This window comes from Puma concolor, chromosome B3 (genome assembly GCF_028749965.1).
Source record: "Puma concolor isolate L17-30 chromosome B3, mPumCon1.1.hap2, whole genome shotgun sequence".
NCBI classification, from domain to species: domain Eukaryota; kingdom Metazoa; phylum Chordata; class Mammalia; order Carnivora; family Felidae; genus Puma; species Puma concolor.
In genome coordinates, this window is record NC_141672.1 from 75,162,700 (window position 1) to 75,186,988 (window position 24,289).

At 46.4% G+C, this 24,289-nt stretch overlaps 1 protein-coding gene and 1 non-coding gene across 4 annotated transcripts in view; both read left to right on the forward strand.

Moving 5' to 3' along the window:
- SLC7A8 (solute carrier family 7 member 8) overlaps positions 1-24,289 on the forward strand; it is a 52,955-nt gene extending 28,666 nt beyond the window's left edge. For 2 of the 3 annotated variants that reach the window (XM_025918901.2, XM_086710124.1), the window contains 8 exons: positions 9,455-9,580; positions 11,654-11,807; positions 12,435-12,558; positions 14,021-14,124; positions 17,875-17,971; positions 19,703-19,852; positions 21,456-21,633; positions 22,137-24,289. In XM_025918901.2, coding sequence (XP_025774686.2) covers positions 9,455-9,580; positions 11,654-11,807; positions 12,435-12,558; positions 14,021-14,124; positions 17,875-17,971; positions 19,703-19,852; positions 21,456-21,633; positions 22,137-22,300 — 1,097 coding nt within the window. In that variant the 3' untranslated portion in view covers positions 22,301-24,289. Of the gene's footprint in view, positions 1-9,454; positions 9,581-11,653; positions 11,808-12,434; positions 12,559-14,020; positions 14,125-17,874; positions 17,972-19,702; positions 19,853-21,455; positions 21,634-22,136 lie in introns of those variants that run through there. The other variant, XM_025918902.2, reaches the window with a different exon arrangement.
- On the forward strand, positions 10,285-10,447 carry LOC112856656 (U1 spliceosomal RNA). The gene has a single exon (XR_003223208.2). It is a non-coding gene; the product is annotated as a U1 spliceosomal RNA (small nuclear RNA).

The window sequence follows — 24,289 nt, forward strand, 5'->3', positions numbered from 1 at the left end:
ATTATATCTTTTTTCTGTCCTGGCCTTCTTTGTGCTGCATCTCTCAGGCTCTTTCTCCCTTACTCATATCGATGTGTACTGTCCCTCCTCTTCCTTCCTCCCCACTGTTGTTTCTCAGGCTCTCTCTTTCCCTCTCTTCTTCATCACCTGTCTTTATGGACTTTGGCAAGTCTGGGCATTTCCCCCCACTTTCTACTGCCTGTTTTCTCTTATCTGAAAAGACAGAGAGGCCTAGTTCTGGAAGTGCTAAACAAAAACAAGTTGTTCCAAGCTGCCTCCAGCTCATTCCTGAGAAAGGTATGAGACAGCAAGACCAAGAAATCCTAAAGAAGTTCCCAGAGTTCAAGAGAACAAGTGATGGTGACATTGACAAGGGGCCAGAGAAGGGGATACAAAGGCAGAGAACCAAGACTGCCAGTGGGAAATAATTTTCTAAAGCTCTAGGAGCAATGGAGGCGACTCTTTTGGTTTCTGAGGGGTAGCCGTCTTAGTCTTCCCCTTTGCCACATTGGCATCTCATTTCCTGCTAGCCTGAAAGCAGACTAGCTAGTATCTTCAGGTGACTGACTCAGAGTGGCACTTCAGCAATGATCTTGAGTCCCACTGACAGGAGCAGGAGAAAGAGAATGTAGGAATGGGCAAAGGGAATGCAGGGCAATGTGTATATGATAAAATAAAGGCTGATGTAGTGGGAGAATAAGCAACTGAGAAACTGGGGGCCAGGAGGACATTAGTTGGGGTCTTACTCCACTCTGTATAAAATGATGTTCTGAGTCTCTCAGGTCAGTTCCTGGCTCTGATTGCCCATAAGGCTAGAAATGTGCCTCTGGATAGTAGGGCAAAAGCCTCAAACATTTCCCCCTAGGTTGGGGGCTTTCTACAAGGAGAGCCCCAACTAGTTCATTCTTCTGAGCACAGTTCTTTTTCTTTTTTCTTTTCTTTTTTTTTTTTTTTTTAGAGAGAAAGTGTGAGTGGAGAAGAGGGACAAAGGGAGAGAAAGAGAATCTTAAGCAGGCTCCATGCTCAGTGTGGAGCCAGACACGAGGCTTGATCCCATGACCCTGGGATCATGACCTGAGCCAAAATCAAGAGTTGGAAGCTCAACCAACTGAGCTACCCACACGCTCCCTGATCACTGTTACAGGGGCACCTGGGTGGCTCAGTTGGTTAAGCGTCAGACTCTAGCTCAGGTCATGGTCTCACAGTTCGTGGGTTCAAGCCCCACATCATGCTCTCTGCTCTCAGCACAGAGCCTGCTTTGGATCCTCTGTACCCCTCTCCCCCACCGCTCCTACCCCACTGTCTCTCTCTCTCTCTCTCTCTCTCAAAAATTAATAAATGTAAAAAATTTTTTGTGGGGGAGGACACCTGAGTGGCTCAGTCAGTTAAGCATCCGACTTTGGCTCAGGTCATGATCTCACAGTTCATGAGTTCAAGCCCTGCATCGGGCTCTGTGCTGACAGCTCAGAGCCTGGAGCCTTCTTCAGATTCTGTGTCTCCCTCTCACTCTTCTCCTCCCCTGCTCACACTCTGTCTCTCTCTCTCTCTCAAAAATAAATAAATAAACATTTAGAAAAAAATTTTTTAACCAGCCCCCTATCCAAATGGCCCCATCCTGGCTTTCACCTCATCACACCCGAACGACATGGTACATGGAGCAGAGCTGGCTTAGCAAAAGGAATGAGATTGGGGTTCCATGTGGGAAGGTCTTCACTTGGCCTCTGATGAAGACATAAAATGACCCTTTGCCAGCCCAGCTCAGCAAGAGGCCAGAGTCCCGTGTCCAGAAGCAAGGGAGTACCTGAAGACAAAACCTGGCCTGTGCTGGTTGCAGACACTTAAAACCAGCCCCACCATTCCCTAACCCATTTTCTAAATGGAGATTTTAGTTATTTTATGCTTGCAAGTCACTGATGTTCTGTTTAAAGATGGACTAGAGAGATTAATTTTAAATTGTCTCTTTTACCTATAATCTATAATATATCCATCTAAGGTAAAGGTTCCCAAAACATGTTGTTCATGTTCTTCCCTTCTAAAATTTGTTAATCCTTTAACCTCGCCTCCCTTCCTGGGGGGTTGGGTTGGGTTGACTCAACCTGGGAAAGTCCCAGAACGGGCTCTGCCAGGGCGCTTTCAGTGTTGTCCACTGCAAGATAGTGCACATTGTGGCCACTCTATCCTTTGACTTGAGGAAGGAACCCAGTCTCAGGACACTTGAGCCCATCTCTTAGCTTTTCATCTTGACTTCCTCTATGTCTGTGATTATAGCCTCTGGTCAGTAAAATTAGGAGACCAATAAAACCATGGGGGCAGAGAACAAAGGAACCATGTTTGTGAGCATCCCAGGGCTATACCCACCTTGTAAGAAGTTTAAGACTCTTGGGCTTCCATTTGCATGTATATCTGGGTTGTGTGTGTGGGCCTGAAGTTTCATGGAATATGGAGGAAACTGGATGAGAACCTGGGGTTGCATGAAGGAGAGATACTAGGAGTGTTTTTTTGCCCCAAATTTTTGTGAGAAGAAAATCAGAGCTAGGGGTGCCTGGGTGGCTCAGTCAATTAGGTGTCTGACTTCGGCTCAGGTCATGATCTCATGGTTCGTGAGTTCGAGCCCCATGTCGTGCTCTGTGCTGACAGCTCAGAGCCTAGACCCTGGTTCGGACTCTGTGTCTCCATCTCTCTCTGCCTCTCCCCAGCTTGCACTCTCTCTCTCAAAAATAAATACATTAAAAAACTAAAAAGAAAAGAAAATTACAGCTAGAGTTATTGGAGGGTGAGCCTGTTTACTACTGTATAGAATTACAAAGGGAAGGAATAAGAGGCAGTAACACTTTAGCTATAGGATCCTGGGGGTGTGGAAGAGTTGGGATGCTGTCATTTGGTGTGGAAATTTGCCAGCTAGGTCAGCACATACATGACTTCACTTTCACTGACCACTTCTAGAGGGCCCCACCTCTTTCCTCCACAGGTGTTCTGCAAGGTCTGTGGACAGGCACTCCTTTGGGGTCTTGGATATGCTGTCTGGTTACTCTTTAAAAGGCTTGCTCTTTCAAGGTGTGCCACCTGCCTTCTGGTCTTTCTGTATGGTACCTGGCCCTGTATTAGCTTCCTATTGCTGCTACAACAAATTATCACAAACTTAGTGACTTAAAACTACACAGATTTGGTGTCTTATACTTCTAAAGGTCAGAAGTCCTAAACTCAAGGTGTCAGCAAAGCTGTGTTCTTTCTAGAGGCTCTGGGAACAGTTGTTTCCATGTGTTTTCCAGCTTCTGGAGACTCCCTAACATTTTTTGATTCATGGCCCCTTCTTCCATCTTCAAAGCCAGCAGCATGGCTTCTTCAGATATTTCTTTCTCCCTCTCTGACTTCTGTTTCTGACATCATGTCTCTTTTCCTAACTCTGACCCTCCCTGCCTTCCTCTTATAAGAACTCTTGTGACTACATTGCACTCATTCAGATAATCCTCGATAATCTCCCCATCTGAAGTTTCTTAATTTACTCACATTTGCAAATTTTCTTTTGCCATATAAAGTAACATGCTAACAAGATTAGGATGTTGACATCTCTGGGATGGTCATTTCTCTGCCTACCACTGGCCCCATGAGTTCTGATGTCATCATCAGAGGGAGGAAGTGAAGGAGAAGCTTCTGTGAGTCCCCAAGGGATCAAAGTCTGAGGATCAGGGCTGGGAGGGGACTCAGTCTTCTCTGCAGGAAACAGGAGCTTGCCAACCCTCTCCACAGTGGACATTGTCCAGGTCGGTGACAGGATCTGCATTGTCATCGACCCGAGGACTCTGCATCTCTCTTTCAGTCTTACAGTTTTCCCATGGACAGGAAGTACTGAGCCCACCTCTCCTATCTGGCAGTTGAGAGGCCCTGTGCTCTGAGCAGGGCACAAGATTGCTGGGGGGCACCTAGGTGGCTCAGTCAGTCAAACATCTGACTCTTGATTTTGGCTCAGGCCATAATCTCACAGTTCATGGGATTGAGCCCTGCATTGGGCTCCACTCTGATAGTGTAGAGTGTGCTTGGGATTCTCTCTCTACCTCTCTCTCTGCCCCTTCCCTGCTCACACACACTCTCTCTCAAAATAAGTAAGTAAACTTAAAAGAAAAAAAAAGATTGCTGGGTTCTAAATTCCCTACTCCTGCCTGTCTTGTTTTTTGTACTCCTCCTATTCCTTGACATTAAGGTGTCACCTTGTCACCTTTTCCAACTTGGCAGATTAAGTAACCAACTCCTGACTTCAGCATCTTCTTGAAGTATCGTCTTCTTGATAGCCTTTTTTTTTTTTTTAACCCAGCAAACAGAAAAGAAACAAAAGAGAGAGGAGAAAATGCCCAAGAAATACAGATAAGTCTAAGATTCCATGGAGGCCTCTAGAGAAGCAGCAACCACCTCACAGCCAGATTACAATGGACAAGAACAAGAGTCTTATGCCTTCTTATTTATTTTATCCAGCTGGGCCAAAATTATAAAATTCTTCTTTCTGTTAGGGTCTCTCCCTCCTATAGGAAGCATCTGATTCCCCTGGGCTGAATTAGCCCACTGGCTTCCATGAAGAGCTCTGCTGCCACCACATTGTGGCATGATCATTGTTGCATGATTATCTTTTAGCTCATCCAACATCCCCCCTTGGGCTGTCAACTCCCTGTGGGCAGGAACTTGTGTCTTACTTATAACTCCCCTAGGCACTCTACCAGAGTGCTTAGAATATGTAGGCCCTTTATAGATGATGTTTGGATGGATGGACGGATGGATGGATGAATGAATGGATAGATGGATGGAAGAAACTCCTCACATTTCAAGCTGTAGTTGGCCACTAGTCCCCATCTACATGTGGCTTCTCTGAGGTCACTGTCTCTCAAACATGCATAATGCAGGGTCTGGCTGAGAAGAGAGAGGGGACACGGTCATCAACAACAGAAAGGGGTTCTGGGTAGCAGACAGGCAGAGACAGAAGGCCTGAGCAGGGCAGGGACTTGGCAAGCACCGACCGTGTTGCCTCCACTCACTGACCTTTCCTCTCTGGTTGGAGGCTCGGGTTTCAGCCTGCTGTGAGGAAAGGTGTCCTGTGGTAGCAGGAGACTCACAGTGCCCTCTTTCCCCTCAGTCACATGCTGTGATCACCCAACTTCAGGGTAAAGGGTCAGATATAGGGCCTGCAGCCATTGTTCTAAGGAGATTAGTGTCACAGGCAGCCTGTCTCTCCACCTCATTCTCAGGATTTCTCTTTTTATTTCTGAAAGATCCCTGTAAAGGTAAAAGGTTAAATATTAGTCAAGGGCTGGGTTCTTGTGAAATTGTGGAGATAAGCTCAGGTGGGACAGAAGACACCCACAGCAAGTTTATTTGACAAATTATCCCTTCCTTCAAACATCTCCCATCCCCCAGCACTACTGTGGAGCTGACTGAAGGAATCTTTCTGGTTGCCTTAACAAAGTCCCCTCCTAAGGAGATGATTTTGTGTTTTTTATCCCAGCCTACCAGGAGGTGGCCACATCCCCCCCCACCCCCCACCTGCTGGGGGAGAGGAGTTTCTGTGAGTTGTCCTGCTCATCTCTTATTTCCCTCCAAGTACTTTGCTGTCTCCTCTCCACCATGCCCTCTCCTCCCCTTTGGTAGAGGATAATTTTCTTCTCTGTGATCACAATCTGGTTCCTTAATCTGTAATCCTTACCTATCCCTGAGCCTCATGGGTATTGTGTCCTAATCTTCTTTTCATGTATCAGTCTCTTTTATCCTTAAGTCATTGCTTGTGTCTGCCTGAATTCCTAGGGCCCCGGGGGCCCAGCCTTGTATTTAGCAAGCCTCAGGGCCCTGAGGAGAAGCAGATCACAGGCCCCGGTGCTTAGAGTGACTTGGGTTGGATTGTCACCAGGCATGTGATCCTGAAATCCTTTTTGAATTGAGTAAGATAAACCAAATGTGTGTTTATCAGGATGTCTCAGTCCATCTGGAACATTCGAGTATTTACAAGATGTTCTCCCTGTTCAAGCACTTAAAATCCTTCCTCTGACAACATGTTTTGGTTCTCCTTATATGACACCATCTTGGATAACAGCTCCTCCATGAGGAGTCAAGAGTTTCTACTCTTGAAGTCAAGTTTCCTGTTGCCCTTTTGGCTCTGTACAACCATCTGGGGATTGTGTCTTCTTTTGATGAGATTCCTGGGGAACAGGGGAGATTCTGTGCATTGTAGAATGTGTAGACTAAAATGAGATTACAGGTCTAATGATATGGGGCATTTTCTTTATCCAAGTATTAAATATTTGTTGAGCACCTGCTATTTGCAGGCACTAATGATGCCCTGGGATTAAAAGCTTGAAAAGTCACAGTCCCCGCCTTCCTGGCCTACATGAAAACAGAGAAAAAGGAACAAATCATTATAATACAAAGAACTAGATGCCAAAACTAAATATAAAGAAAGTGGTCTGGGGGTAGAGAGGAGGGTCAAACTTTGTTCCTTGTCTATAAAATGCAGCTGGTGTATCTTACCTTGCAGTCACATCGTCAGGAATAAGTAAAATAATAAAGCCTCACGAACAGGTGACATTTGAGCTGGATCTTGAAAGATGAGAAGGAGCTTGCCAGGTAGAAGAGGTGCAGGGAGAAAGGTTACAGGCAGATAATAACATTTGAACCCCTTACTGAAACGCTCTCAGAATCAAGTAAGGTTGGAAAACTCTTGAAAAGTAAAAGGGCAGTTTAAGGATCAAGTATTGATATAACTTGATTAGCTGTTCAAGTGAAGTCAGAGGCCCGGCCAGAGCTTGAGAAGAGATCTGGTGTTTTTTGTTTTTGTTTTTTAATAATTTATTTATTTAGTTAGCATATAGTGCAACAATGATTTCAGGAGTAGATTCCTTAATGCCCCTTAACCATTTAGCCCATCCCCCCCCTCCCACAACCCCTCCAGCTACTCTCAATTTGTTCTCTGTATTTAAAAGTCTCTTATGTTTTGTCCCCCTCCCTGTTTTTATATTATTTTTACTTCCCTTTCCTTATGTTCATCTGTTTTGTATCTTAAATTCCTCATATGAGTGAAGTCATATGGTATTTGGCTTTCTCTGACTGACTAATTTCACTTAGCATAGTACCCTCTAGTTCCATTCATGTAGTTGCAAATGAGATCTGGTGCTTTTACATGTATGACTTTTACCTTTAGAGGACTAGGGGGAGAAATAAGAGGATTTTAACTTCCCTTTGTTCTCAAGCTCTTCCTAAGCATGTATGAGTCCTGTTCCTATGGCACAGGCTCCCCCAGGTTGCTTGGTGAGTGTGGTGGTAGGATTCAGCCTCTCAACTCTCTTCCAGCCCTTGGAGGCTCCAGGTTGTTGGGATCTCTGTGAGAGCCCTGTGACTCCTAGGAAATAAAACAGAGTTAAAAGCCCTCATGCCACCAAAGAAGATATAGGGATAGTGGCAAATAAGCACATGAAAACATACTCAACATCATTACTCACTAGGGAAATGCAAATGGAAACCACAATGAGATACCACTGCATACCCACTAGAATAGCCCAACTTTTGGAGCTGACAATACCAAATGCTGAAAGGATGCAGAGCAACAGGAACTCGTCCTGTTGTCACTGGTGGGAATACCACCTGATATAGCCACAACTACCTGTTGTCACTGGTGGGAATACTAACTGATATAGCCACTCTGGAAAGCAGTGTGACTGTTTTCTTATAAAGTTAAACATACATTCAGAGGGCGTCTGGGTCACGCAGTCAGTAGAGCATATGACTCTTGGTCTCAGGATTGTGAGCTTGAGCCCCACACTGGATGTAGAAATTACTTTTAAAAAAATTAAATCTTTGGAGCGCCTGGGTGGCTCAGTCAGTTAAGCGTCCCACTCTTGGTTTCTGCTCAGGTCATGATCTCACAGGTTCATGAGATCGAGCCCCGCATCTGGCTCTGCACTGTCATACAGAGCCTGCTTGGGATTCTCTCTATATATCTCCCTCTCTCTCTGCCCCTCCCCTGCTCATGCTATCTTTGTCTCTCTCAATTAAAAAAAATTTTTTTAAGTTTATTTAATAATAAAACCTTTAAAAAATAATAAAGTTAGGGGCATCTGGGTGGCTCAGTCAGTTAAGCATCCAACTCTTGACTTCAGTTCAGGTCATGATCTCATGGTTCGTGGGTTCGAGCATTATGTTGGACTCCACACTGACAGTGCAGAGCCTGCTTGGGATTCTTTCTCTCCTCTCCCTTGCCCCCCTCTCAAAATAAATAAATTAACTTTAAAAATAATAATAATTTACCTTATGACTCAAAATCTCACTCCTGGGTATTTACTCAAGAGCAATGAAAACCCTTCTCAAAGATATCTACAATCCACTTAAAGACTTCTGTGCAAGTGTTTATAGCAGCTTTATTCATCATAGCCCCAAACTGGGAGCAACCCAGATGTCCATCAGCCAGTGAATAGAAAACTGATACATAAAATAGACTACTACTTGACAATAAAAGGCCCAGACTATTGACATACACAGCCATACATGAATGGATCTCAAAAGCATCACATAAAGTGAAAGAAGCCAGACACAAAAGGCTACATATTATATGATTCTGTTCATGTGACATGCTAGAAAACGCAAAACTTTAGTGACAGAAGCCAAATTAATGGTTACCAGAGGTAGGGGAAGGGGACTGACCTCAAAGGAGCACAGTGTACAAGAGAGAGCACTTTTTAGGGTGTTGGAAATGTTCCATATAAAGAGTGAGGAAGTGGGGCACCTGGGCGACTCAGTCAGTTAAGCGTCCAACTTCAGCTCAGGTCATGATCTCGCAGTTTGGGGTTTGAGCCCCACATCAGGCTCTGTGCTGACTGCTCTGAGCCTGGAGTCTGTTTCAGATTTTGTGCCTCCCTCTCTCTGCCCCTACCCCGCTCGTGCTCCATCTCTCTCTCGTAAGTAAATACACATCAAAGAATGTGGAAGTGATTAAATAATGAAACATGTTTGTTGAATCTCATCAAACTGTACACTTAGAAAAATGAATTTCACTCTATGTAAATTATACCTCAGGTAACAAAAGATTCCCCTAACCTCTATTGCCCCAAATTCAGGCTGAGGAAGATGACATTCAGGATCTACCAGCTGCTCAGGGCTCCTCCTGAGCATAGTGACCTGAAAACAAAGCCCACACTTGCACCCTGGTCAGATGCTGATTTTCCCCAAAGCCAGTGCCCACACTTACATGCCTGCTTCTGGCTTTCAGCCCTGGGCAGGGCATGCTCTGACCAAGCTCTAATTTGTGGCACATAATCCCCATTTGTAACCCATTAACCTAGCCAAGGTTTCTGGACACTGGGCTGAGCTTTAGGGAAATTTGGCTTGCCCGTTACAATCCCATCATCAGGAGCAAGGAGCATTTCTGTTTCTGTGCAGAGGGCCTCATTATAGCCCTGAGGGTATGTTTGGGGATCTGTCATTTCAGTGCTCCTCACATGGGTCAACTGTTCCAGTGTTCGCTGGGCCACCCGGGTTCAAGACATTTTCACAGCTGGGAAGCTCCTGGCCCTGGCCCTGATCATCATCATGGGAGTTGTACAGATCTGCAAAGGTGAGTATCACCTGAACATCAGGGCCCTACCCAACTCTCCACCCCTTGCATGTACATACCCCTTCACACTGTCTTTGAACATGTGCACACCCTGAGATTTCCCAGTTCTGGCCTTGAATGATTTTTCTTCTTCACTTGCTTGACAAAGGGAAAAAGAAACCATTTTTTCTGGGGTGGTTGGAAGTTGAGCATGCCCCACCTGGGTTGCAGAATTTAGTTCTCCCATGCTGACCTCATGGCTCTAGCATAGCTAGGTAAAGACCCCAGATCTCTGGACTCCTGTTGCTCTCTTGCCCCAGCCCCAGGAAAGCTCCCTGCATCTTATATTGTATGTTGCCCATGTCTTAAAATGAGGAATGGAGGAGATTTTTACACATTTCAAAATTACTCATAATCTCTACAAGAGAGAGCTCGACATTCCTGGGGCCCCTGCCAACATTCCCCACTGGATTTGGTCCTTTCCAAGCCCGAGTCTGTATTTGGCTTCCATGGGAACCATGGCACCACTAGGCTCTGCCCAGTGTCACTGCCTCCTGGAGAAAGTCAGATGACAAACAGAGAGACCTCCCATCTGCCTACAAGCTCTAAAGGCCTTGTGGGGTGCCTGGATATTTACTCCAAGAAACTAATTAAAGTTTGCTGTTATTTCAACCAGTTATGTTAAGTTCTTTAGCAGGTTATATTGTTTAAAGAAATTGTTGTATGGACTTACCTGGCAGGGGAGATACCATGATCATGAAGGTGGTGTTCCCAGGGCGAGTCTTATCCATTGTACTCCGGATGTGTTGACCCCTGCGATTTCTCCAAATGTGAGAAACGTGATTACATAATTTGTGGTAGTAGGGACTATGCTCATGCTTTCCCCTAAAAGAAAGAAAGAAAGAAATCACTGTGCTATCTTTTCAGAGATAGTAAGTTCCTCCTATTCTGGTCCCAGTGCTTTCTCCTGATCACTGTAATCTTATTTCCTGTCCAAATGCTGGATTACAGATGAATAAATAAAATATGGGCAGTTAATCCATGTCTCATTACAGTGTCATCAGCAACCTTTCTTGAGGGCCCACTGTGTACAGGACCCTGTGCTAAGGGTTGGGAAGGCAGTAGAAAATCTCTTTGCTGAAGGACCTTGTCCTCAGGGAATCTATACCATGAAGAGGGAGACCAGACACACACCTTAGAAAGAGATAGGAGGATATTGACAAAGAAAGAGCAAGCATGAACTAATAATGGCATTATAGGAGTTTATGTGTGAGTGTTTGTTGTTCTTCATGCTTTGTGAAAACTGTGTGGCAGGAGAGCCTCACAGCTCACTAGGTACAGAGCACCTAGACCTTATTAAAGTTACGCACTTAGAAAGCAAACCTTCATATGCTAAAACGGCAACTTCTGGATGCTGGGTGCTCAGCAGCAAGCATTGTACTCTAATCTCTAATAATCCCCCTGGATTATCTTTTTGGTTTAAGTCAAGACTGAGGCTGGTGAGCAGTAGCTACACACCCACATTGTATGTTCTGTGAATGCTAGCTCTCTTGAATTTGGATACTGGTCATTTTTTATAGAGTGTAAATCAAGTTTTATATTCTATAATACAAACAGGTACCTATCTGTTTCTAAATAAAACTGTTTACATTCGTATAAAAAAGTAGATATAGGTATATCTTAGATACAAAGGAAGGTGGTCAGGAGACTGCCAATGACCCTAATCCTGTATCTCCAAATCTCAACAAGCCAGCCCCCCACCTCCCCACCTGCCCCAGATTTACCCTGCCCTAACCAGTGACCACCCCTGGTCTTTCTTTCCAAGTAAATTTGCCTTTTAAAAGAACATTGAGCACTGTGCTTTGAACCTGAATCCCCATTTGGACTCCTGGTTAACAGGTTCTGGGGAAGTCCTAGATCTCTATTTCCCTGCTCCTTTTGGTCCCACTTCTCCGATGTGTGGGGTTCACTGGAAACAAGACAAAGAGCTGGACCATCACTGCAGGGAGGGGCCAAGACGGGACTAGGCAGGCTAAGGGCCGCCAGGCCTCTGGCTTATCTCTCTGAGCAGCCTCCTGCCCCTTGCGTCCACAGGAGAGTATTTCTGGCTGGAGCCAAAGAACGCATTTGAGAATTTCCAAGAACCCAACATCGGCCTCATCGCACTGGCTTTCCTTCAGGGCTCCTTTGCCTACGGAGGCTGGAACTTTCTTAATTACGTGACTGAGGAACTTGTTGATCCCTACAAGTGAGTTGAAATAGCCCAGCTCTTCCCAAATCCCTCAAAAGGCCATGGCACCTGCTACTAGGAAAAGGGAGCCAGGTGTCCCCTGGCCACTTCACCTCCAGCACCATCTGACCATGACCTGGTCTATTCTAAAGAAAGAGTTATTTCCCAGGAACTTTAACCATTTGCCATACACCCTGCCAGGAGGAGAAAAATGATGCCATGACAGTCCCAGAGCAGATTAAAAAGTTGAAACAGGGCTGAGGAAACACCACTGCCTTAGAGGATGAAATGTGCCCTGAGAGGCCTCCAGACATCTTATTTACCTGTCTTGGGACAGGAGGGTCTTTGTGTCTTGAGGCAGGAGAGAGAGGTACATCATGGAGATTCCAGTCAGGAAGGGACCAACAGTATGGAGCATATTCCCAGCCTACGCTGTTTCATTTCCTTTAAATTGTCCTGCCCATATTGAGACAAATCCACCCCCCCCCCCCACCAGGGAGAGGGAGCATCACAGAAAAGTGTAAAGTCAGCTGCCCTGCAAAGTCAGCTGTGTGCAGAAAGACAAAAGGCACTCCCCAGATCCCATCACAAGCAGGTGGTCCCAGGTGCCAGGCCTTCCCCCTCTCACCTCCTCTCCCTCTACAGGAACCTTCCCAGAGCCATCTTCATCTCCATCCCACTGGTCACATTTGTGTATGTCTTTGCCAATGTCGCTTATGTCACTGCAATGTCCCCTCAGGAGCTGCTGGCATCAAACGCAGTCGCTGTGGTAAGAAATCAAACTCACAGTCCTTCAAACCAGGAATGTTGACATAGACTTGCTTGATTAGCCTCACTCACTTTTCCCTGATCCATGGATTTGTGGAATTGGAAGTCAACCCAAGTACTCAGGGCAGAAACCACATCTTCAAGTGCCAAGGAGCAAACTGACAGCCGTGTTGTACCTACAACAGCAAAAACGGCAGAGCTGTCTAGTTGCCACAAACACTGTATGGCCTGCAAAGCCAAATTACTTACTATCTGACCCTTTACAGAAAAAGTTTGCTAACTCCTGATCTGGGGCACTTTAAACTCTAAATGTGATGATTATATAAAGGAGGCAGGCTCCTCCTCAGAAAGATATAATCTAGCAGAAGACAACACCATTTCTCTCTGCCTTCACTTCTTCCTCGGGAAATCATGCAGCCTGATTCCTTCCCTCATCAGGGAAAAGTGTGTGCCAGTAAATAGTGAGAAAGTAGGAATGGTTTGTGCTTTTCGGGGAAAGAGATCATGTAGATCCAAGGCACTGGGGTCTTTGATATCCAGGAAAGACCTGGGAGCCATGCCGTTCCCTCACCTGGCTTCACCTGGGCCTGGATGCCACCCTGCCAAGCTGTCATCACATGGCTTATCTCAGAGGACTGTAAAGAAAGAGGTCCTTCAGTGGTAGCCTGTTTCCATGACCACCAACCAGCCTAACCCAGCAGGACATCTACTCTAAACAACCCCTCCCCCATAACGTGCTAGAAATTGAATGTGTACTTGGCTCTGAAAACATAGAAAAGGCTAGTCCCCTGACATTTTATATTCCTTCAATATATGAAGACTAGTCTATAGCTTCACTGTCTTTTCTTTCTCAGCCTATGTAGTGGCTTGTTATCATTTTTCCCTTCTTAGCATATTATTTCTATAAATTTAGAAATTCTCATTCTATGAATTAGGATCCATTTCTGTTTTACAGATGGGAAAACTGAGGCTCAAAAATTAAGGACCTTGTTCAAGGTCTCAGAGCTCCAAACTGTTGGGCCTGCCTGTCTCACTTGTGTATAATGCACATGAGGCCCTGACTCACACAGCTGGCTTCTAGTCCTGGCCCTCCACTTTCTGGGTTGGTGATCTCAGTTTGTGCCTTAGTTTTCTCATCCATAAGACAAGGAAAACAAATGTTACCACATCATTGTCATTGTTGTTGTTGTTGTTGTTATTAGTATTATTATTACCACCATGCACTGTCTCCTTCAGTTAATAGCCCAAAACACTGATTAAATGCCCACTGTGTGGTGATCAACATGGGAAGGGAAGTGGCAGTATGGTGCAGGAGGGGCCTGGGGCCTGCAACCCTCCCCTCAGGACCCTAGTCAGAGAGACTCAGCAAGGGTAGAGATGGGAGGGAACATTCCCAAGAATGATGTACAAGTGGAGGGTTGTAACCTCTCCTTTTCTGCTCACCCCCTTGTTTTCTCTCCCAGACTTTTGGAGAGAAGCTCCTAGGGGTCATGGCCTGGATCATGCCCATTTCTGTTGCCCTGTCCACATTTGGAGGAGTAAATGGGTCTCTCTTCACCTCTTCCCGGTGAGTGTTGTCCAGGCCTTTCCTGGACCAGGGGCCATTCTGCTGTGCTTATTGCTCTGTGTATATGTGGGGTATTTGTCTCCATCAGCAGGGGTCTGTGTGGGCACCTGGGTGGTGACCTGGTAGGGGGTGATTGCTCACATAAGGGCAGATGTGTGTCAGCTTGGATGCAGAGGGGTGTGTGCTGCTCACGTGGTTACCTGCGATGTGTGTGGCTTCACATGTAGTGGCGAGAAGCCCCATCCCACCTCATTTCAGTAGGAGCCCAGGGCTGAGGAGGTCCCAGGCCACCTGATGCAGTCCTAGGTCTGAGCACTGTGACTGGCAGCAGGACAGTGTCTCAGCTGCAGCCTCAGAGCCCCTTTGCTACTTGACTAGAAACAGGCTATGCTGGCTAGAAAGGAACCCCACTCTACAAGGGACCAGGAGGAGCATGGGCCTGGGGCTTCTGGGCTGGTGTCTCATGGAAGTTCTGGGACCAGCCCATAGGTGGGATGGATCATCTCTGAGTGCCCTGCAGCTTCTCCCTGCTCAACAGACATGTGGCTGTGGGCAGCCTTCTCATGGTCGCTCAGGAGACTAGGGCAGAGTGTGTGAAGTAAGAGAAATGTGGAAGAGCTAAAAGAAAGCATTTGTCCAAAGCCATGCCCCAAACTCCCAAATTCTCAGGGAAGCCAGAAGCTCAAGTGGGTCCAGGAATCCCTAGCTCCTGCCTCCACACCTCTAGGAATCTGGCCCCTCCTCAGTGTCTCTTCTTACTATCTCCGGAATGGGCTATTGAGGCCGGCAGACACTGGATAGTTTCCACTGGTGTGGTTCAAGGGGTTCTCCCAGTTTTCTTAGAAAGTTCCCTGCCCCCAGGGCACAGTTCTACTGAAAAGATACAGTAAAAGTGGTGTCCCTGGGTTTAGCTGCTTCCAAAGCCACCTATCCCATCAGGGAGGAGTTCTCATGAAATGTCAAGGGAGTGCCATGTTTTCAGGATCCAGGGCAGGGAAGAGGGAGTGTAGGTATCCTCTTTACCCCAGGACCCTATGAGACTCACCCACAGCAACCTCGTGTGCGTATTACACAGGAGCAGTGGTCACCTGGAGGCCTCAACCGAGGGCGAGCAGTGGAAGAGCAGTGACCCATGAGGCTCTCTGAGAACTATTGGAAGGAGAGTGACTGGCTATAGTCACTATAGAGTGGGGTTTGTCCCTCAGGCAGGCCAAGCAGTGGTCTGCATGCATGTGGTATAGCTGTGTATGCATGCAGGACACAGTGGCCCTGGTGTGTGAGACCTCTGATTCAGAGGTACAGCTCACCCACCAGGCCTCCTCTGCTCATCTTTCCAGTTCCTTCCTTCCTTCCCCCTCCTTCCCTCCTCTCTCTTATTCTTTTATGTTTGGTGTATGGAGAGGATGATCCTTCCTGAGGAATAGGAGTGTGTGTGGCGTGTGTCATGCTTAATGTCATTGTCTCTTCCGTTGTCAGCTAGCTGGGCAAGAATTGTCTCTTGTGAACTTGACACTTGCAAATGCTGTTGGACCTGGACAGTTACACATGGTCCTGGCTGCATGTGGAGGAGGGATGTGAATGCAAAGCCCTGGCTATGTGCATGATGAGGCCCACAGAGCACCTGTGGCTCAGTTGGGTGCATGAGGCTGCACCATAGAGGGGCGATATTGTGTGGCTGCATGAAACTAGTGACAGTGGCCTAGGAGGTTGATGATGGCAGCTGATGGTGATGCACATGGGTACTTGGGGCCATAATGGACTCCCACACCTCTATCAAACTGCTGCTGTTAGCTCCATCCCCCTCACACACAAATTACAATGTAAGTGACAGTTTTTTTTCAGAACACCTAGCATGCTGATTCTGTCCTTTCTGACCCCATTACACCATCCCCTTCCTCCTACCTCTAGGTGTTTCTTTCTCCCTACAAAATTCTAGAGAAAAGAAAAAGCTAATCCACACTAATATGTAAATGACTCCCAACAGCTTCTTGTATTCTTTTCTCTCCGAAAAGGGACAGAGAAGAAGCGTTCCCTTATGTTAAAACTTCTCTTTTTAAAAATTAACTTTTAGTGCACCTGGGTAGCTCAGTCGGTTGAGTCCAACTTCAGCTCAGGTCATGATCTCACAGTTCATGAATTTAAGCCCCACATTGGGCTCTCTGCTCTCAGCACAGAGTCTGCTTCAGATCCTGTGTTCCCCACTGTCTTTGTCCCTCCCCCACTCATGCTATATCTCTCTCTCTCAAAAATAAACATTAAAAAAAATTTTAATAAATAAACATTTTTTTAAATTAACTTTTAGGGGCACCTGGGTGGATCATTCGGTTAAGTGTCTGACTTTGGCTCACAGTTTGTGGGTTCGAGCCCCGTATTGGGCTCTGTGCTGAGATCTTGGAGCCTGCTTTGGATTCTGTGTCTCCCTCTCTCTCTGCCCCTCCCCTGCTCATTCTCTCTCTCTCTCTCTCTCTCAAAAATTAAATAAACATTAAACAAATTTTAATTAATTTTTAGACATCAGTAGCCTGACCATGATATTGTACTATAGTTTGGCAGTATGTTACCAGTAGAAACAGGGTGGATACCTAGGATCTCTCTGTATTATTTATTCCAACTGACTGTGAATCTACAATTCTCTCCCCAAAAAAGTTTAATTTTTAAAAAGTTTAAAAAATAATTTTTATTCCAATTATAAATTCCTTGTCTATTTTAGAAATTAATTTTTTAATAAAGTCTAAGGAAGATAATTAAAATTACTCATAATCCTATCACCCAGAGATAATCAGTTGGTATGTTTTTACATGTCCATAATTTCTAAATTAATTGGAACCATACTGTATGGAACCATACAGTTTTCTATCTTGCTTTTACCATTTGACATTGTATTGTGAGCATGTTCTCATGTGATCAATTTTTTTAACATTATTATGACTGTAAAATATTCCATATTATATATACACCATAATTTATGTAATCAATCTCTTACTTTTGGGCATTTAGGATATTTCCAATCTTTTTTATCATTAGAGTATCTTTGTATACATACCTTTTACTAACTCACTATTCATTTCCTTAGGATGGCTTTTTGGGGAATAGAAAAAGTAGCTTAAGGATATATAAATTTTTAGGTATAATAAAATACAATACGTACAATACAATAAAATACACAGATGTAAGTGTTCAGATTGATGAGTTTTGAAAGATGTATACAGCCATGTAAGCACCACCCAAAATGAGATATAAAATATTTCCATGTATCACCCAAGTTTCCCTTTCTGGTGTACCACCCATTCTCCACCCCCAAAGTAGCAACTACTTCTTGACTAGGATATCAGTGTTTTTAAGGCTTTCCATGGACAGACAGTTCAGTCCCCATGTATCAGAGAACCTGTATCCCTTGAGAATGGGGGAAGCACATTTTTAGAGGGATTAAAGCATTGTGAGACCCGCAAAGTGAAGGCACAATCATCAGTAACCCCAAACCACTCAGACCATACTCGGGGTCTCCGTGCACCCAGAATCCATCCATTATCCACTGGCTGCCTCTGGTCTGCCTGCACCTGCACTTGTGAACGTGGGTCCTGTGACAAGTGGGCTGGAGTGTGCATGGGAAGGTGGGTACCTGGTTGGGGTGGGGAAGATGCTCCTGTGTGAGCAGAAGGTAGGCATGGATGAGGGAGACTGGGCTGGGGAGGGACCTTCTTTAGGTGGTCCATGGGCCATCCCAGGCTGACTTCCTTTTCTTTCTACCAGGCTATTCTTTGCTGGAGCCAGGGAAGGCCACCTTCCCAGTGTGTTGGCCATGATCCATGTGAAGCGCTGCACTCCAATCCCAGCCTTGCTCTTCACAGTAAGGGCCCCTCCTTCTGCCAGTCCTATATACACCCTTTCTCTTTGCACTTGATCTGAGCTGGGAGTTCACACTTCCCCCACACACCCCTGTCCCCCTCTGGCCTGCTCCTAGGTTTCACTGGGTCTTAGATAATCTGGCAAATGGCATGAGTGGGTTTTGTGAATATCAAGAGAAAGAACAAGGAAAAACCCTGAGTCATGAAACACCTTCAGGCTCTCACCCTGGCTCATTTCTATTCTCCCATCCTTTTGGGTCAGACTGAAGGGACTGTCTCATGACTCTACAGCCTCATAAAGAAACTTCTCCTTTCTTGGCTTTCCCCTACACCTGCTGCTCATGGAGTTGTAGCTTTGGGCCCCTGCTCCTGACCAATTGCTGCACACTCCCAGCACTCCCCTCAGTCTTCTTACCCCAGGAGGCTCTGCCTACCTCTTGGAAAACATGACTGAAACAAATTCAGTGTTATGCATAGGTACACTAAATAAGAAAATCATAAAGAAAGGAAGACTAGTAACTGAAAATGAAGAAAAGGAAACTTGGGACAGGGAAGAAATGAGGGCAAAATGGCCCCGAGTAGAGTCATTTGGAGGGGTAAAAAGAAAGAGCAAAGACTTGTCCCCACTGAGTCTTTTGAGTTATTTTTTTTTCTTTCTGTATCCTGAATACAGTATTAAAAATGATTTTGTTCCATCAGAGAAGCAGTTAGACCAGGATAATAGAGTTCTCAGGAGTCAAGTGGAAACATTGTACAACATGAGGGGAGTTTCAGAATGTTCAGATACAGGATGAAGGCCATCTGATTGGTTAGCTGTGAAAGGTGCCTAGAGACCACCTAGTGCTCCCAGTGACCCACAGACTTGTTTCCAGTTTGAGCCATTGGTGAAGTCCTGTGACTGCAAGGCGAGTATAGTCAGAATCTGGCTTATTTGCCTGTTAAAATCTTCTAGATTATTTTCACCATCAGATCTTACAAGAGAACTGAACCTTCTCTTGGCCTTAACAAATTAACAAAGGGGCAGAACATGGTTCTGAGAGAGCCACTGAGATGATTTTGAAGTTGGAAAGTGGACTCTGTCAAGAAAACCTCATGGGGCTGTTATGAGAATTAGATGGGTTAATATTTGTAGAACACTAAGAACAGGGCTCGGCACCTAGTAAGTGCTTTATAACTGTTATAAACAGGTTTTTTTTTTTTTTTTTTTTTGGCTGGGATTGTTATAAAACTGTGATATTTAAAAAAGCGGGGGGGGGGGGGGGAGGAAAATGACTGAGGAGAAGAAATTAAGGGTAAGAATAAAGCTTTAATCTGCAGTTAACAATCTTCCCTAAGGGACTAAAAACAAAACAAAACAAAACAAAAAAAACCAGCTTGAGCTACAACCAAGGAAGAAATATAAATGAGACCAGGGCAGACATAGAGCCACTGTCGCCAGTGTGGCCAATCCAGTTGTTTACAGCCAGTATCTGTTCTGATTGGTTAGTGCCCATGCCATACCAGTGCTTAAATATTTTTATTATCACTCCTGCAATAAGAAAGAACTTACTGGCAACGAAGGTGTTAGCAATGGCCAGGGTGACTAGGGGATGCTGTAAAGTCTCAATTTTGAGACATTCATCATAAAATGGTGTTGTCTTCCTAGAGGCAGAACAGTCCCCTGACCTGTAAATAGCTCCTCCAGTGTCCAAATATCTTTCTGATTACTGATGAGTTTCTCCCATTCTCCACAGTGCATCTCAACCCTGCTGATGCTGGTCACCAGCGATATGTACACACTCATCAACTACGTGGGCTTCATCAACTACCTCTTCTATGGAGTCACAATTGCTGGACAGATAGTTCTTCGCTGGAAGAAGCCTGACATCCCCCGCCCTATCAAGGTGCTGCCCTTGGGACCCCCTCCATCTCCTCTACTGGTTCTAGCTGCAGCCCAGATTTTTAAATCACCTTGTTATCAGCTGCTGACCACAGATCATAATTTCTATGATGGTAGCAGACCCTCTGGAAAGCAAGGGTTATGTATAAATGGGGCAGCCATTTCCATTTTCCACTGGAGACAGGACCAGAACAAATTGCAGCTGGAAGAATAAGTTAGATTAAATGTACTTTCATCAGGTCATTTCTTTGTTTCCTATGACTCTTATAAACTCCAGTTGATTTTTCCAGACTCCCTTATCTCTCCAACATTTCCCTGAATCTGCTGGTCTGTCCAGTCTCCTCCTTATCCCTCCAGATAGCTGAGTTTACTTGAGCTATGTCTCCATCCCAGAATGAGTTTCCTTCTCCCATCTGCCTATCCAAATCCTAACCATTTTCCACATAGGCCTCAAGTTCCTCCTCTTCCCTGAAGCTTCCCAGTCCACCCCAACCCTCCATGTGCCTCTCTTGTTAAACTACCAGGGCCCTCTAGGTAGTAGGGTGCTTGGTGAACCTATTGATGACTACACGAGATAATTGTGTGGTGGGAATGAATGGGGTTGCTCAGAAAAAAATATGTGAGAGCACTCTGGGTTCTCCTGAAAATTGGAAGAATAGAGTATATCCCTGAGCTATTTGAACAATCCTATTCTAGAAACAGAGAAGACTAGATCCTTCCAGAAGATTCTTCCAGCTGAGGAATTCCAGCTCTCCACATCTGTTTTCCACCACCACTTTCCTACCACTCTTAGAAAGCCTGCTAGAATGACAACGTAGAATAACCCATCCCTCCCCCAACCCTTGCATACCCTCTGAGAAGAGATGACAGGGAAGAGAAAGGCAGCTGAATCTAGAGTCTTGAAGAAGACTCTACTGGGAACTCCCACCTGTGGCCAACCAGATGGGATGAAGCCCATAGAGCTGATGCTTCTTTTTGAAAAAACTGAGGCCCCTGACTGTCTTATACTATGGTAGGTTTCCTGATTTCTTGGACCTTGGCAGATTTATCTTCTCAAATTGCTTGAGAGAGACACATTGAGACTGATCCTGGGATTAGATCTTTCACATTGAGAGGGATGGACATTTGCCCACATGGTGCCCAGATGAGGGCCCTGCCTAGAACCGGGCAAGGGTAAGGAACCTGACAGATCCAGGCCAGTTCCTTCTTTCCTCTCCCTCATTCCTCCACTTCTCCTCCACCCTAGGACCTCAGCAAATATATACCAATATACCAGCAAGCTTATCGATCCCCATGGGCTTCTATTATTGCCACAAACACATGGTGTGGATGACAAGGTGTTGTTGCATCCTTCCCTGAAGAGAAGATCCAGTGAAAATCATTCCTTCCCTAGTTCCTCTCTTCTATTCCTGTCCCACTACCCAAGTTCACCAACATTTGTTGACATAGCACTTGATCTGTCAGGCCTAAGGGTGTGGAAGCCACAGAGCTGAGTGAAGTCTACCCTTTGCCCTCAAAGATGCCTCCCTGTAGGTTGAGAAGAAGGAGGATGCCCTGATCCTGGGGCCCCTGGGGTCCACACAGCTAACAGCACCTCTGCTCCACAGATCAACCTGCTGTTCCCCATCATCTACTTGTTGTTCTGGGCCTTCCTGCTGATCTTTAGCCTGTTGTCGGAGCCTGTGGTGTGTGGCACTGGCCTGGCCATCATGCTGACAGGAGTGCCCGTCTATTTCCTGGGTGTTTACTGGCAACACAAGCCCAAGTGTTTCAATAACTTCATTGGTGAGTTGTTGAGGGCACTGGATGTATAGAGGGCCTTCTGGTCTGGACTGGGTCTCCTGGTCAGGAGTCCTAGGCTGGTCCACAGAGCTCTGTAGTAGAAGACAGGATGAGAAAGGGTGGGTGCCTTCCCAGAAACCTCTGAGGAGGGGAGAACAACTGAGGTTTGCACACAGACCTTAGACCTATAAGAAAATAGGCAACTTGACAGCCATCCTGCAGGAGCTGCCTGAGGTAGAGGCCAGGGAAGACCCTGGAACTGGTGGTCAGCAAGTGTAGGGAAGGTGCAGGACTAAGGCTTTTATGGGAATGGGCAGCCAACAAACAGGCTTCCCAGAGACAGAGGAGGTGGTAAGGTGGCTGTCTCCTGGAATGGAAGTCTCCTGAAGGTGTTGGCAGCTCTGCTGAGTTTACATCTGGGGCAGGAGATCTGGGCAGGGCCGTAGCCTGGTTGGCTGTTTTGGTGGGATGCTCAGCACTGACCTGTTCTGTGTAACCTCCCATAGAGCTGCTAACCCTGGTGAGCCAGAAGATGTGTGTGGTTGTGTACCCCGAGGTGGAGGGGGGCTCAGGGACAGAGGAGCTAAATGAGGACACAGAAGAACAGCGGCAGCCCATCTACCAACCCACTGCCTGCAAGGACAAGGACTCGGAGCAGCCCCAGCCCTGAGGACCACCATCCCCTCTCAACTGGCTTCTTCTTCCTATACCCCCTTTTTGCCCTCCTTCCCGGGCTAGGTCCCACCCCAACACACACACACGCACACACACACACACACACACACACACACACACACCCCTCTGTTTCTGTCAAGCAGGGGCAGGACCTGGATGTGGGTGTAAAAAACTATAAACAAAGACACTGACATTTGTACCCAAAGAACCAGCTTCTTACCACCAGGGCCTATGTCCAAAACCCTTGTGAGGGTTTGCTTCAAGCAGTGGGAGGAGAGTGGAGCTGCTGGGGGTATCCTACAGGGCCTTCCTGTACCGCCCTGGGGGCTCAAACCCTCACTTGCCTCCTCAGGAGCCCAGTTCAGTACTGCCTTCCCTCCCCATTCCTGAGCCCAAGGGAGGCCTCTGCTCAGAGAATTGGAAGCAACAGTGAGTCTTTTGGGGCGGGACAGACTCAAGCAAATCTGTCATCTTTAAAGGTCAACTGGAGAGACCCATATCCCTCTCCCTTCACTAGGGACCCAAGAAATCAGAGAGATGCTTCCCTCTGTTCTCTCCTCTCCCCCTCCCCGTGTACCTCCCCCCACCCCAGCTTGGGCTCCCTGGCTAGAGCAAGGTTCCTGTTGGGACACCACCTTCCTACTGAGCTAAGGACCAATGAGCAGGAGAACTGCCCCCTCCTCCTAACCCCAAGCCAGGCCTGTGGAAGAGATTGGGAAAGGCTCAAATTGCAGAAACCCAGCCCTGCCCCTGTCTCCTGCATCCTGACCCCCATTCGGTGCCAAAGCTTCCTGAAGCCAGAAAGTCTTGTTTTCAGTGTAGTGGACATTTTTCTCCTGATGGCAAAGCTGCTCGGCTCCTCTTCCCTCCCTACTCCCACGAGAAGAAGCAGTCACTCCATTATCCCTGCAGCCATGCCCCCAACATGCCCCCTGCTGGCACCCCCATCATGTCCTTTTCCTCCTCTCTGGCTTGGCTCTGGGACCAACCAATGTGAAGGCTCCCCAAGCCCTTCAGGCCTGAAACCCAAGCCAAATCAGCCTTAAGTCACCTCCCATCCAAGAACTGGACCTAAAAATACTCCCTGATTTCTAACCCTCAGGACAGACCTGGTATGAAAAGCCTTCCTGGAATGGAGGGTGCTTTCCCACCCACCCCCCAGAAGTGCCCATCCCATAAGCTGGAAGACTATTTGGGGAGAGAGTGTCTTCTGAAGGCTAGTTCATCCCTCCTCCCCCTACTCAGATGCCCCCCATTTTTGGTCCCACCACTGCCTGTCTTTAGACAGCCTCCAAGACAGGATGAAAGGGCAGTGGCAGAAGGTACCCATTTTGGAGACACATTCTCTATGGTATGTGGACTTCTGGCCATCCTGTGGGCAGAGGCTGCCTTTCCCTGCACTCCAGAGGAAGGCCACCATGTTTGCCCTTCCTGCCACACTTGCTGTGCTAAGGACGAGGATCTTTTCATCACAAAGCAGGATCCCCTCTTTCCTACCTCCCTGTACCATCTGCTTAGACTAGAACACGTGGGGAGTGCTCCTGGCTTGCTTGGCTCCACCAACTCCCCACCTGGCCTGCCTGACCCCCCATTGGTGAGCTGCCAGGTTTGGTTTGAGTTCTGGTCCCTTCCAAGTGGAGGGCAGGATAGGGCTGGCCCCTCAAGGGTCAGGGAACCGTCCTCCTGTTCTCTGTTCTCATTCCTCCAACCTCCATCCCTCCTTCAATTGTTGGGGTTGATTTGTTTGTTTGTTTCATAAAGTGAATGCCTTACTTTTTTGGATACATATTTTTGAAGCTGGTATTTCTATTTCTTTTGGATTTTTTAATGTAAGGTTGTTTGGGGTGGGGGGAGGGCCTTAGTTATACCTGAATAATAATCTGTCGTTGAGTTGGTTGAGGGTTAGAGTTCGGTTTGTGAAGGGTTTTTTGTTTTTTGTTTTTGTTTTTTCTTTTGATGTAATAAAATTTTAAATGGAAATGAA